The sequence below is a fragment of the Symsagittifera roscoffensis genome, chromosome 6 (genome assembly GCF_963678635.1).
Source record: "Symsagittifera roscoffensis chromosome 6, txSymRosc1.1, whole genome shotgun sequence".
Lineage (NCBI taxonomy): Eukaryota > Metazoa > Xenacoelomorpha > Acoela > Convolutidae > Symsagittifera > Symsagittifera roscoffensis.
Genome location: NC_087067.1, coordinates 47,953,408 through 47,966,811, shown reverse-complemented (window position 1 = coordinate 47,966,811; position 13,404 = coordinate 47,953,408). Strand labels below are relative to the sequence as shown.

At 36.5% G+C, this 13,404-nt stretch overlaps 1 protein-coding gene across 1 annotated transcript in view; it reads right to left on the bottom strand.

Moving 5' to 3' along the window:
• LOC134848782 (U21-ctenitoxin-Pn1a-like) overlaps positions 1-12,960 on the bottom strand; it is a 54,886-nt gene extending 41,926 nt beyond the window's left edge. The window contains exon 1 of the mRNA XM_063866292.1: positions 12,780-12,960. Within this exon, the coding sequence (XP_063722362.1) occupies positions 12,780-12,929 (150 nt within the window). The 5' untranslated portion in view covers positions 12,930-12,960. The remainder of the gene's footprint in view (positions 1-12,779) is intronic.
• Positions 12,961-13,404: the final 444 nt, after the last annotated feature.

The following is a 13,404-nucleotide window of genomic DNA, read 5'->3' as shown; positions in this document are numbered from 1 at the left end:
CCATCATCCATCTTTTGAATTACAGAAAGACTATTCTAAAAAACTCTGTAAAACCCGGATGGGTGGAACCTGATCTAAACTACATTTTATGATTGGATAAATTAGATATTTTACCACTGTAAAGTATTTAATATTAACCAATCATGATCCATCTAACTAACAACCCACTTATTTGTAAGTGCTGGAATTACTTGTAATTTCAGCACCAGAGAGATTTGAATTTAACTTATAAAATAGTTGACTCTCCAAGAAGACTTCAGCAGCCGCAATAAACCAGTATACCCTAGATCTATTGAGCCTAGCAGAGACTAGTTAAACACCCTGAGACTAGATAGTATAAGAGTAAGATTAGGATCGGTATTAGACTAAGAAGTTGCACGAATCTATCCGGCCGAAAATAAGATAGCGTGACGAGCAGACGGTGTACCCTATCCGAAATTACTCTATGAGTTAACCACCTCGGTTCTAACTCATAATGTACATTGATTAAAAATTTGTTAAACTAGCAACGGCAGGAGAAAATAAGGGCTTGGGTGCTTATAATGTTAAATAAAAATTTTTCAACAAAGGTGATTTTACGAAATTTGATTTAAAGACGTCGCTCCGGGATTTGATCATCTCGGTATGCAACTAAAATTTACCCTTTTTTCGCTCAACTGCCATCAGCTGGCTGCAAACAACATCTTCTGACCTCTTTGATTGTATTTAGAACCTCTAATTACAGTCTTTGAGATACTGCTCAGAAGTATTAGTCATTGGCCGTCATTTTGTTTTACCACTAAGTGGGGTACAGATGTTTTTCATCTCAATGAACAAATACATGCAACTGATCTGCAGCGCATGGTACCTGAATTTGGTAGATAACCTTGAAAAATAAAATATCTTCAAATCATTGCAAAAACTTACTCAGGCTAGTCAAAGGTAAATTACTTGGTAGTACCCGCAATTTTTCTCAGATTCAAAACAGCAATTAAAATTTTGCTAATCAGTCCAAAAACAAATCTTTTTTCAATTCAATTCAATTATTCGATACAGTGAATAATTGCGAAAAAAGGAAAAAAATTTGTTGACCTTGAAAAATTCAGATAATCTCAGATTAAGAAATTGAGGCGTACTATCATGAGCAAGTGAACATGCCAAACTTCTCCTGAAATTACAGACAGCAAGAAAAAGGCTTCTGCGGTCTCGCGATTGACAGCGATAGACATTATTTCGGAACTAATTTAATTTTTCAGATCCTTGACAATACCTTACTTTAAATATTTCTGGTTTTTTCTCCCTCTTTGTTTTTTTAATAAATTTGAATCGTAACAATAGGTCTCAATTCAACAAACCCATCTCTAACAATAAATACATTTTTCACTCGAAGACATCACGAAAGTAAGCGCATGTTAATGCCACATTCAAGCGAAGAATATATGGTAATTTGGTGGTAAATCAATATTTTGCTAAGCGTAGTTTGAAAAGTTTGAAATAATTTAGTCAAACCGAAAACAAAGTTGTTTATTTTTTTTTCTCTAAAATTTTGTGAAAAAGTTTGAGGCACTTTTGCATGCTTTTACTAGTTGAGAGAGAGAGAGAGAGCATTGTGACTGCTTACCAATAATCAAGCTAATAATTTAAGACCCGTGCATTTTCGTAGCTTTTATTCATCTCTAGTTTTAGCATTTTTGAAAACACTCTGCGCTCTCTCTCTCTTTCATTTTAATTGATGCCTGGTGGGTTAGCCAAGACTCTAAGAGCAAAATCACAGAGCGTTTCGAGCAATTATCATAGTTTACACAGAGTTTAAACATAAATTTTACGAATATAAGGAACATTTGAGGAAGGAATTGTTACAAAAACAAAAAAATTGTTTTTTACCGCAAATTGAACATGGGTACTAGCCCTTTTGAGCAGATTTGAAGACAATTTTTTTCTGCCGATCCCGAATATCTGAAAATTCTCAAAAGTAAACATTTTTCAAAGTTAAATTTTTGACTGACCGTTGATCATCAAATCATTTTAAGCCGTAACCCTAATCGAGCGTCGGATAGCTCATACAACTTTCATATCACACTACTACCAAAATTCAAGTTAAAAAAATGATTTGATACTGTGAAAATGAGATACAACTGAAAGCAAGCAAGTATAGCGATAAATGACGAAAAATATGAAACTTAGGCAGATTCGACAGTCACCGTGAACTAAGCAAATTAGGCATCAGTTTTCTCAAAAAAATGACTTGAGAAAGTCAAAAACGAAGTTCAAAAACCTTTCAATTTTTTTTTCAATTTTTAAGAAAAACTTGCTCTATTTTTGAGCTTTCTAATCCAAAACAGCGCTAAACAGTTTTCGAAAAAGAGATTTTACAAAAAATATCAAAATTCATGATTTACTTTTCTGCTCGCTGACCTTCCGCACTCGAAAATCAAAAACACTCAAACTCAAAAACTTCGAAGTCGTTTTTCTGGACACTGCAACAATTTTCTTTCAATTTGTTTTCTTCGTTTGATTGACGAGTGAAATTGTTTTAGTTTGATATAACGCTTAACCCATTTCGATTATTATTTGTGGTACCTGATTCTGCATAGAAAAACTAAAACACAGCCGATTATGAGATTCCTCCCCAATTTTAACAGTTGGATTAATTTTTTTCTTAAAAAACTTGACGATTAATATTAAAACTGTCCAAAAATCACGATTAATTGATTGCAATAAGCGTTTTTATATTATTTGGAGGCTATTTTTTTCATACAATTGTCAATTTTTGTTTGTATTGATAGGTGTTTGATTTGATTTTACGGAATGAGGGGTTCGCAAGGATTATAGCGACGAAAAACGCCGGGTTATCAAATGCACAATCAGCAAAATGTGTTTGTGATCGGCTTCATGTTATTTGAACCATGTCTTGCTCATCGTCTGTTGTGCCTTCTATCAGCCTTAATTTGAAAATTTATCATTTATTTTTTACAATAATCAACAAAATTGGGCCATTTCGGTTTTTAATCAGGATCTACTTCACATAACTTGGAAGAACTTCTATTCTATGTGGTTTATAGCTTTCTATTTTTTATATAATTCAGAGAGCGCAGTTGTTAAGGTGTAGCGTGGTCCAGGTTTCACAGTGTAAATGATTTTTCACTTTACATCAAAAACATTGCTCCAAAAGTCAATTTTCTTAGTGTTGTGTTAACTCTTCTTGGATGTTCCTCCACAATACGTCCAATCGGCCAAGAAACCTCATGGCGTGAGGTCTTCAAGTATCCAAACTATGTCTCCAACTTTCAATGGTGACTGCATTTCATTTCACTGGGGGGCGCTTCATAAGTGAAGGTACGTACTACTTCTTAAACCAGTTCGAGAGATGGTTCATCGCCTTTTGAATTTGAGTCCATGTTTTGTTTGTCAGTGACATGCTGTCGTCGAATAATCCTGGTGGAAAGCTGTTGATTGGTTAAGGAAAAAGAAAGTGATTTGGTTTCAATGGGCTGTAATTTTTTGGGTACTCGGCTACAATCCTCAACGGTTTCGAATCCAGCTTCATACTGATTTCGGTTAGAAATGACTTAAAACCATAAAGTGTGAGCTTTCGCGGTCCAGGAGATGATGAGGAAGGTTTTCTTGGCAATCTGAACCAAAACATTACAAGCCTCAACAAAAGGGCCACCACAAGAGAAAGTAAAGAACCATTGAAAGTTTTGCCGTTAAAGTTTGATAGATCGGGCTCCCTTGTCAAACATTCTTAGGGCATATTGTAATTCTTTGGAGTCTCCTACAAAATATTTTCCGTTGTCACTGGTGACGGTTTTGGTAACTCCCCGTCTAGTTGATTATCGACTTGTTGTATTAATCAGTTATTCAGTGTTGAGATCTGGACATCTTCCCAAATCATTTGCTCGAGTTCTAGACGGTTGAAACAGTTTCGCAAGATTTCTCGGTTTCTGCTTTGTTATCATTGTAGAAGCGCCAGAAAAAAAAACCTTCCAGTGTTGGTGAATGGGAAAAGGTGATTTTAGTCTGGATATTGTTTAAGTGGTGATGGTGCCATGATGGGCTGAAAGTACAGATACAGATAGCAATAGCGAGCAAATGAACCAGGAAGTTGTCGTATTGCAATGATGCAGTAGCGCTGCTGCAAAAACCACTAACAATTTTTTGTTTTTGATGTATGCAAATTTGGTGAGCCTACTGCGATAAAAGTTCAACTGTTGGACAAGCTGCTGCTAGAATTAGTTGGTGAAGTGATTTACTTTGTTGGAGCAACTGGAAGTCTACTGCGAAAACAAAACTTTTTTTTTCTAAGCTAGGTATGAGTTTTGTAAGATCAGTTTGTTTTCACGTCGGGGCGTCGCTTACCTTGCATCTGTTTCATCCTTTTTCTAAAGAAATCAGGCTGTGATGTTATAAGAAAATAAAATCGCGCAAGATTCAAAGTTTTGCTGGTTGAATATTGCCGCGCAAGTCTATTCGATGTTTGTCTTTGTAGCCCACTTGATTGGTTACTTCAGTAAAAACAAACGATTGTGGCGATGGTGAACAAAAATCTGTTTCACGTTGAAAAACGATTGATATCAAAGACTGAAGTGACCAAAAAAGCTGCTGTGATGCAGACACTGAGGCAATTAAAAGGATGCTGTTGATATCTGTTAAGGAGACTTCACTGACCATTGAAAAGATTACAATGTCCGAAAAATGGGGCCGCTATTATTTTTCATTCCACGTTGCATCGTTTTAGTCCTCGCATGATGCTTTAATCAGCAGCGTTCAGATCAGTGGTGCCAAATTTTGTTTTCTTGTGAAGCGTTTTTTTGACTAGTTGCTTTGCCCCAAATTTCATGTCTCTTCTTCGATTTATTAGTCAATCACAATATGACTTTCTTTCAATATATGAATTCCAGGAACAATGTTAAGCCGAATTTAACTGCACTCTACCAAACATGACTAGCCGAAGCGCAATAATTGCTGCTTCAAGCTCTTCATTAGGAACACTGAGCTGCTTCATTGGAGCTACGTTGCTCTGGCCTATGATATCATGAGTAACCAATTGGTTTTCTGATAATTTGCAACTGCTATGTATACAATTTCAGAAAATTTGATCAAGGAATTATCTTTAAGCGTATGAAATTAAACTTTATCTCTTGTTGTTAGATACCGTTTAAGAGTTTCCGAGAAAGAATGTTAGGTTTCATTGGCAAAAAATTGTTAAGTAGCTTTTGAAGTTCCTTCTGACTGCTTGCGGGTAGTGATGATATCCACGACTAGCCTAACTTTCAATTTGCCAGTAAAATGCTTCGAACACTATGATCACTGGTGCTAGTATTCGCAATGTACAATTGTGCTAGTTTTTCCAAAAATTGAGGACATCAGGCTGAAACGCTTCTGCTGTGTGTATTCGTGGCAACCCCCGCTTTATGGTTTTGGAGACTCCATGCAGAGATGTCAGTTGTCATAACATATGTTAGTCCCTAAACTCTTGTAGTTGGCTGCTGTATCTCAATTTCCGGTGCTCGTGTACCGTTAGTGCTGTCCGAATCAAGTTTGGTTAGTCTGAATTAGTCTAGTTGTAGAGCTGCTTTTCTTTGGAAATCAGATTCCAGATCCGTCGTTGGGTAACGCTGCTGAGCTAATATAGTCCTCCATGTAAAAATTTGGTCTGACAGATTCATACAGCTCTGACAGCGAATGTGGACGAAGTTGTTTTTAGTACTTTTTTATCTAGAATTTAGATGGCACAAAACGGAGAGCAAATGGCCCCAAAGATGAGATACGAAGGCTGGTTGTGTCTTATTTTTTTGTGGTTCCAGAAAAAACTTCAAGCGAATAGTCTTTTGCTTGTAGGGTAATTTGTATAACTATTCCTTCAAGGGAAACTAGTGTGGCAATACCAAATTTACAAAACCGTAGGAGGACTTCTAGTAAATCTTGACTTGTTATCAGAAATTGGTTTTTGAATTTAGAGGCAGAATTGGAATCACTCCTATAGCACGCCTCATCTTTCCTGGCTTCTTATGATTTACACTCTCTTGTGAGGTAGGTGCCACTTACCAGAAGATACTTCCTTAGTAAAGAACTCTGGCTGCAATTAAGATTTTTTTCAATTCAGAAATTAACGTTTTTTTGTGTATTGGGGTCTTTTGTGGGTCTTTTTTGCGGTATTGCAATTCTTCCACAGCTACACAATAGTTGATGCTGAGACTCGAGTTTGGTATCGAGGGAAGACCTAAATTGTAGCATCCATTCAAAGGTGTTGTTGTTTTATCCAAGATTGGAGAAGAAGTTTGTCGTAGTTGCTGTAGTTTTTGTAGGATGCAATGATCCAATTTAATTACGAGGTTCCTGTAATTTTACGAGGTTGCTGTACAAAACAGTTTAGAGGTTGTTTTTTATGTTGTTTCGACTAGCGTGGAAAACCAAAAGTCAATGATCAGTTATCTGTAAATATCCCAAGTGCGTGTTTTTGTTCAGTTGGTTTTCATAGCCTATGTCTATCTAAATTTTGTCTTTCCAGCTGAAGGTATAAAATTGTTTCCCTCATAAATCTGTAAAAGGGAGGTAAACAAGAATGAGTTTACACTAAGCAAAGCGCCGATGTTCCCACGATCGAGATGAGGAAATTAAATGTGTGAATTGTATCGGAGGAGCTGAAATTTCGTTCAGGTTGAAGATGTATGTCGTTGGTATGTTGAAACAAAAAGTTTTGTACAAATGATTGAAAAAAAACATAACAACCTGCTGTTTTTGCGGTGAGACGATATTGGGAAAGTCGAGTTTTGCACCTGGTTTTTTTTAATCGATGTTGAAACAGCGAAGATATGTTGATGAAAATTTTAGTGAAGGAAAAAAGTTTACCGGCTATTTGCCGTGATGAGTCTAAATTTAGATGTGCTCATTTAACATCCAAGTAGAGTAGTTGTACTCGTTTCACCACGGCAGAATGAGAATGAAAATATTTGTAATCACTCAAAACATTCAGACTGTTCAGAACAGAAACTCAAAACGTCAGAAGTCAGAAGCAGATTTTATGCGCATGCGGCATCTCCTGTTTACTTGCAAGAATATTGTTGTGTTCAGAAGCTGATATTGCAATTGGTTTGAGTTTTGAGTGCTGTTCTGGCCTAAGTCCATTTGTTTTGAAATTTTTCTGCCTACATCTTTGGAATCTGCCTTTTGTATTAGGGTTTGCCTTTAATTTTGATCAAAATCTTATGACTGCTTAGTAAGGCTTTGGTTTTCGTTTTGCGCAAAATCGTTAACAAAGTCGGAAATTCAAGCTGGTCACTGAAGGTTTGGGTGTATTGTGTGTTCAAACAGATTATCTGGGGCGTTAAAAGCGAACTTTGATTTCTTTATATTATTTGGGTCATTAGGGCTTTTGGCAACGGTTGTTTGAGAAACAATTGGTCTGATGTGATGTGGGTTGAAGCATTTGACCTTCAAGCATTTGAGTATAAAGTGCGCTGCATGAGGTTTGTTAGTTTTTACAAGAAGGGCAATGTTTACAAGAAGGGCACTGTTGTGAAGGGAACTGCCTAGGGACACTGCTTGTTTTGATTGTAACTTTATTTTCCATTTGGCGTTGAAGGATCAGAGCTGGTTGAGAAGCTTTTCGTTTGATTTCCAAGCTTTTCTAGCCGGTTTTGTAATTGTTGAGCGTCTATTTCTTTTTTTTCTTTCAAAGGAGGTATTCAATCCGTTCAGGAAACCAAATTAGACAAGTTTTATTAAAGTAGAACAATTCAAATCATCCCTGAAACTCATTTTTCAAAGGTTTTGTACCATTTTTTAAAAGGAGGCAAAAAGAAAAAACAATTGTTCTCGGTGGATGCTAGCCATGTTGCTCATTGTTCAAATATGTGTTGACGACAAAGAATGTATTGCCAAAACGTGATTTAACACTTTCTAGCGCTGATTATAGAATACTGTGTTCTATGTGTAACCTCTGATAAGCTCATTTGCTTCAGCAGTCGCAAAAATCTGTAGGCAGGTAATTCTGCGTGTATCACAGATGGTTTTATTGCTATCAGCATTTGTATTGAACAACTTCAACCAATCAAAAATTACAATTTTTCAAACTATCTCCCAATTTGACAACTTCGATCTAGAAACCCCCGATGAATTTGCAGACTATGAACCATTCCCTTCATTGTTTCTCAACCCAGCCCCTTAACATTCTCAAAACCACCCTTTCAACCCATCCACTCCCAAATGCAATGAAATGAACGAAACTAAAATGGCGCTAACTTGACATGAAATTGTTTGGCAGATTGGTGAGGATTGCTCATTATCTCTGTAATTTGTTTTTGGTAGAATTGCAGTAGTTCATGTCGGTTGCGAAACTTATTACGCGGTGTTGATGATTTTCTGTCGAGGCATGCTGCTTATTAGCTGCAAACAAGGATGAAAATGGAGAATCCTTAAAACAACTTGTCAACAATATTTTTGTGATGAAGTAGATGATTCCGGCATCAATTTGAAAAACCAGAGTCATTTGAGGCATCAGTTGCTTTGAAGAACGAGAATGAAAATATTTGTAATCACTCAAAACATTCAGACTGTTCAGAACAAAAACTCAAAACGTCAGAAGTCAGAAGCAGATTTTATGCGCATGCGGCATCTCCTGTTTACTTGCAAGAATATTGTTGTGTTCAGAAGCTGATATTGCAATTGGTTTGAGTTTTGAGTGCTGTTCTGGCCTAAGTCCATTTGTTTTGAAATTTTTCTGCCTACATCTTTGGAATCTGCCTTTTGTATTAGGGTTTGCCTTTAATTTTGATCAAAATCTTATGACTGCTTAGTAAGGCTTTGGTTTTCGTTTTGCGCAAAATCGTTAACAAAGTCGGAATCTCAAGCTGGTCACTGAAGGTTTGGGTGTATTGTGTGTTCAAACAGATTATCTGGGGCGTTAAAAGCGAACTTTGATTTCTTTATATTATTTGGGTCATTAGGGCTTTTGGCAACGGTTGTTTGAGAAACAATTGGTCTGATGTGATGTGGGTTGAAGCATTTGACCTTCAAGCATTTGAGTATAAAGTGCGCTGCATGAGGTTTGTTAGTTTTTACAAGAAGGGCAATGCTTACAAGAAGGGCACTGTTGTGAAGGGAACTGCCTAGGGACACTGCTTGTTTTGACTGTAACTTTATTTTCCATTTGGCGTTGAAGGATCAGAGCTGGTTGAGAAGCTTTTCGTTTGATTTGCAAGCTTTTCTAGCCGGTTTTGTAATTGTTGAGCGTCTATTTCTTTTTTTTCTTTCAAAGGAGGTATTCAATCCGTTGAGGAAACCAAATTAGACAAGTTTTATTAAAGTAGAACAATTCAAATCATCCCTGAAACTCATTTTTCAAAGGTTTTGTACCATTTTTTAAAAGGAGGCAAAAAGAAAAAACAATTGTTCTCGGTGGATGCTAGCCATGTTGCTCATTGTTCAAATATGTGTTGACGACAAAGAATGTATTGCCAAAACGTGATTTAACACTTTCTAGCGCTGATTATAGAATACTGTGTTCCATGTGTAACCTCTGATAAGCTCATTTGCTTCAGCAGTCGCAAAAATCTGTAGGCAGGTAATTCTGCGTGTATCACAGATGGTTTTATTGCTATCAGCATTTGCATTGAACAACTTCAACCAATCAAAAATTACAATTTTTCAAACTATCTCCCAATTTGACAACTTCGATCTAGAAACCCCCGATGAATTTGCAGACTATGAACCATTCCCTTCATTGTTTCTCAACCCAGCCCCTTAACATTCTCAAAACCACCCTTTCAACCCATCCACTCCCAAACACAATGAAATGAACGAAACTAAAATGGCGCTAACTTGACATGAAATTGTTTGGCAGATTGGTGAGGATTGCTCATTATCTCTGTAATTTGTTTTTGGTAGAATTGCAGTAGTTCATGTCGGTTGCGAAACTTATTACGCGGTGTTGATGATTTTCTGTCGAGGCATGCTGCTTATTAGCTGCAAACAAGGATGAAAATGGAGAATCCTTAGTACAACTTGTCAACAATATTTTTGTGATGAAGTAGATGATTCCGGCATCAATTTGAAAAACCAGAGTCATTTGAGGCATCAGTTGCCTTGAAGGTTGCGTCGGTATTAGTACGGCTGTTTGGTACGGAAACGTCGAGTGTGCTTGCGCCAATCGATCTCAAGCTGTTAATTTTGCTGTTTTCGATGACTTTGCAATAATTAGGTTTAAAGTGGTATTCTTTGAAACTTGATGTAGAAAACCACTATCATTGATGTGGTTTGGAGAAACCTTTCAACTTTTGATAATTGTCAATCAGAAATGCGATTCGGCCAAAAGGCTTCAGTTGTTCTGATGGGTATTTTTTTTTCTTTGGGGAGTTTGAACTAGACCAGAAGATGTTGCCATGGTTATAAAAAATTGAGAAAATTTCACAAATCTCTTGCTGAGGTTTCGTTGATGCTTGTAGAACCATCAATTTTTATAAACTTTCAATTGTTCGCCAGCTTTTTTCGCGAGCTAATTCAGTTAGGGATTTAAGGTAGTTCAGTTGCATTGGATGATGATATTGAGAAAATTGTGCTTGTGGAAAATTTTAGGAGTTCGCTGTGAGATGGTTTCCGAGACCAAGTTTGTCTGTAGGCTGCTCGTGTAATCCCACTTGCATAATGTGTGAGGTTGCGTAATAGTGAATGTAAAAGATGGGTTTTATAACTCTGCTGTTTAGACTCTGATGCTTGCTGCTCTTCGATTGAGATTGGGCTGCTCTTCGATTTAGACTACCGTTTTGATTTTTTTTTGTCGTCAATCTCGATTGTTATATCAGTACTCTGCTGTGTTTCTGTGTTTCTTCTGATTCTATGTTTCTTCTCTGGAAGTCTTGGATGTGAAGCGCACCGTTTTGTAGCTGTGTCGTTATCATTTGTGTCAATTTGTTGCTGCAAGTCGCGTACTGCGATGTATGTAGCTATTGACATGACAAACTTGATTTGTTCGGGTAATCCGTTGTCCAGTTGATTGAGTTCCTGCAATCTCGATTCGCCAAAGAAATCCTTGCTCAGTTGAGTTTACTGAACTCCTGAGAAGCTAGTTCTTTGAACAAGAAGTTGACCCAATCCCAACTGTCGAAGGAGTATCCGCAACGATTCCATTTTTTGTTATTTTGTACCGTATGCTTCGTAGCGCTATATTGTATCACTGCACTAAATTACTGTATCATATCGCTATTTTGTAGAGTTTACCCAAATTACCGGTCAAAATTACTTGTAAAAAGTTCTTAGAAAAGGGATTGTTTTCTTTCTTTACCCTTGTGTACATTCTGTTTAACAGTTCGAAAGTTGACGAGATCGGTTTTTTCTCGCCAAAATTTGATATTGTTTTCTCAATTTACATCAAAAACATCACTCCAAGAGTCAACTTTCTTAGTTGTGGTTTGTTTCAAGAGTGATTAGATCAGAGATATTTAAAAAAGGCTAGATTTCAGTGATTCTTAATTTAAAAAGATTGGGGAAAACGTTGTTGCTTCGGCATCACGCGGAAAGAAGTTGTTCATCAGATGTTCAAAAAAAGTTTTCACTGAGAAAAGTTCGCATCTAAATAAATCCAAAGCGAACCAAAACGTGGCACACGCCGAAAAAATAGTTGTGTTGTCGCCATTTGAAACAATTCTTGCTTTCGACGGAATAAGTACTGTGGCTTTTGGACACAGGCATACTAAGAAAAATAAGCTTCTAGAAGCCAATGCGGAAGAAATTAAAAAAGCATATTCACAGCTTGCAAACACGCATACCTATAGCAGCGATACAGACGAAAGCGACAGTCACATGAGCCTGAACTGCTGGCTCTAGATTGGGGACTTCTTCAAGGGCTCCAGGAAAAAAGCGTTACTGGCAGCTCTCGCTATCATCCCTCATTAACAATATCTTCACTCTAACCGAAGCGTTATCTTTGGCAAGATTTTAAGATGGGTTAAATATACAATGAGAGGGTAAACTACAGTTTATAAAAATTAGTTCCCCTATTAAGTATGGAAGTTAGGTACGAAAAAGGAGAGAAAATTTCAAGCGAGTATCTTAGTTTCCAATTGCTCAAAAAGATCAAAAATTAAACCATTTTGTACTGGGAACATTAGACTAATGCAACAGAGAAAAGATTGACCCTTTCTTAAAACTATTCATAATAAAACCACAATAACCCTCTGATCTTAGTCGATGTTCACGTCGCAAAAATTGGGATCATAAAACAATGATTTACATAAATTTTCAAATTATGTCGGGTTTCCTGAGGTGGGGGTTGTTTCATTTTTGGAGGAGTATCCAAGAAAAAAACTTTTAGAAGAAGTTTTTTTTAAACAAATCTCAGAATTTCTCCTGTAGGACTTCTGTTTCTCCTAATCATGGGGCCACCGCTCTTCATAATAACATCCTCCGTAAGACAAACATCGTAATCTAAATTTATTGCGTTGATTTTTAGTTGAATGCCTTTGCTTTACTAAGTCTATTCCAATCTTCACTTCTCACTAATCTAAGTATAGTCAAAAATCATAATGTAGCCAAATTATTTTTATTTGACAAATTATTAAAACAACAGCAGTATCGCCCTGGGCGAGTTAAAAGTATCAAGCTTCCAAGTGATTTTGATCTTTTCGAGAAGAAGAAAAGCTTATAGATAGAGTTGATAGAGTGATAGACTTATTTCAAGTTTTATCTAACGGCAGATAATGTTCTCGAGCTGTTTTTATCAAAGTTTAGATGTCCTTCTCAAAATTTTGAGAGTCCCTTTTGAAATTTTCAGGAAACAATTATTTTTTTAAAAATTCGAGTACCTGAATCAGGACAAAGAAGGGAGTAGCGCGAATAGTTTTGTCACCATTCACTATATTATGAATGAATGAAGACTGCAGATTGGTTGAGATATTTGCGGAATAAAATGGCAGAAGTAGAATCAAACAAAGATTCAATATCAAAAATGTCATTGTTTGCTTCAGTTTTGCCTGACCTTTTTCGAGTAGCATTAGGTGAAGTTTCACAGCAACATGAGACCAATAAACTCGAGAAACTCAACATGCAAATAAAAATTAAATGCCAAGTCATTATATCGAACAAACAAAAAGCCTAAGGAATCGGCAATTGATCATTGTCCGTCTTCCTATGCATTTTGGCTCTTCAGTATATTGACTTGCCATATAATCATTGTTTGCATGTTGAGTCTCTCAAGGTTGATTTGTCTCGTCATATCTTTGTGATACTTCAATCTAGTAGTTGAGATAATCATAATACATCACATTGTTAGTCACGCCGCTTGAAACGAATTTGGTTGGATCAAATAAATTTTGTAATTTTTTTCTCTGTCGAAAAGTCGAAACAGTCAAAGCATGCCCGCATCCAAGTTTAGGAGTAAATAATCGATTATAACGGGTTTTTATCATATTTTTTGACGATTATAATTAG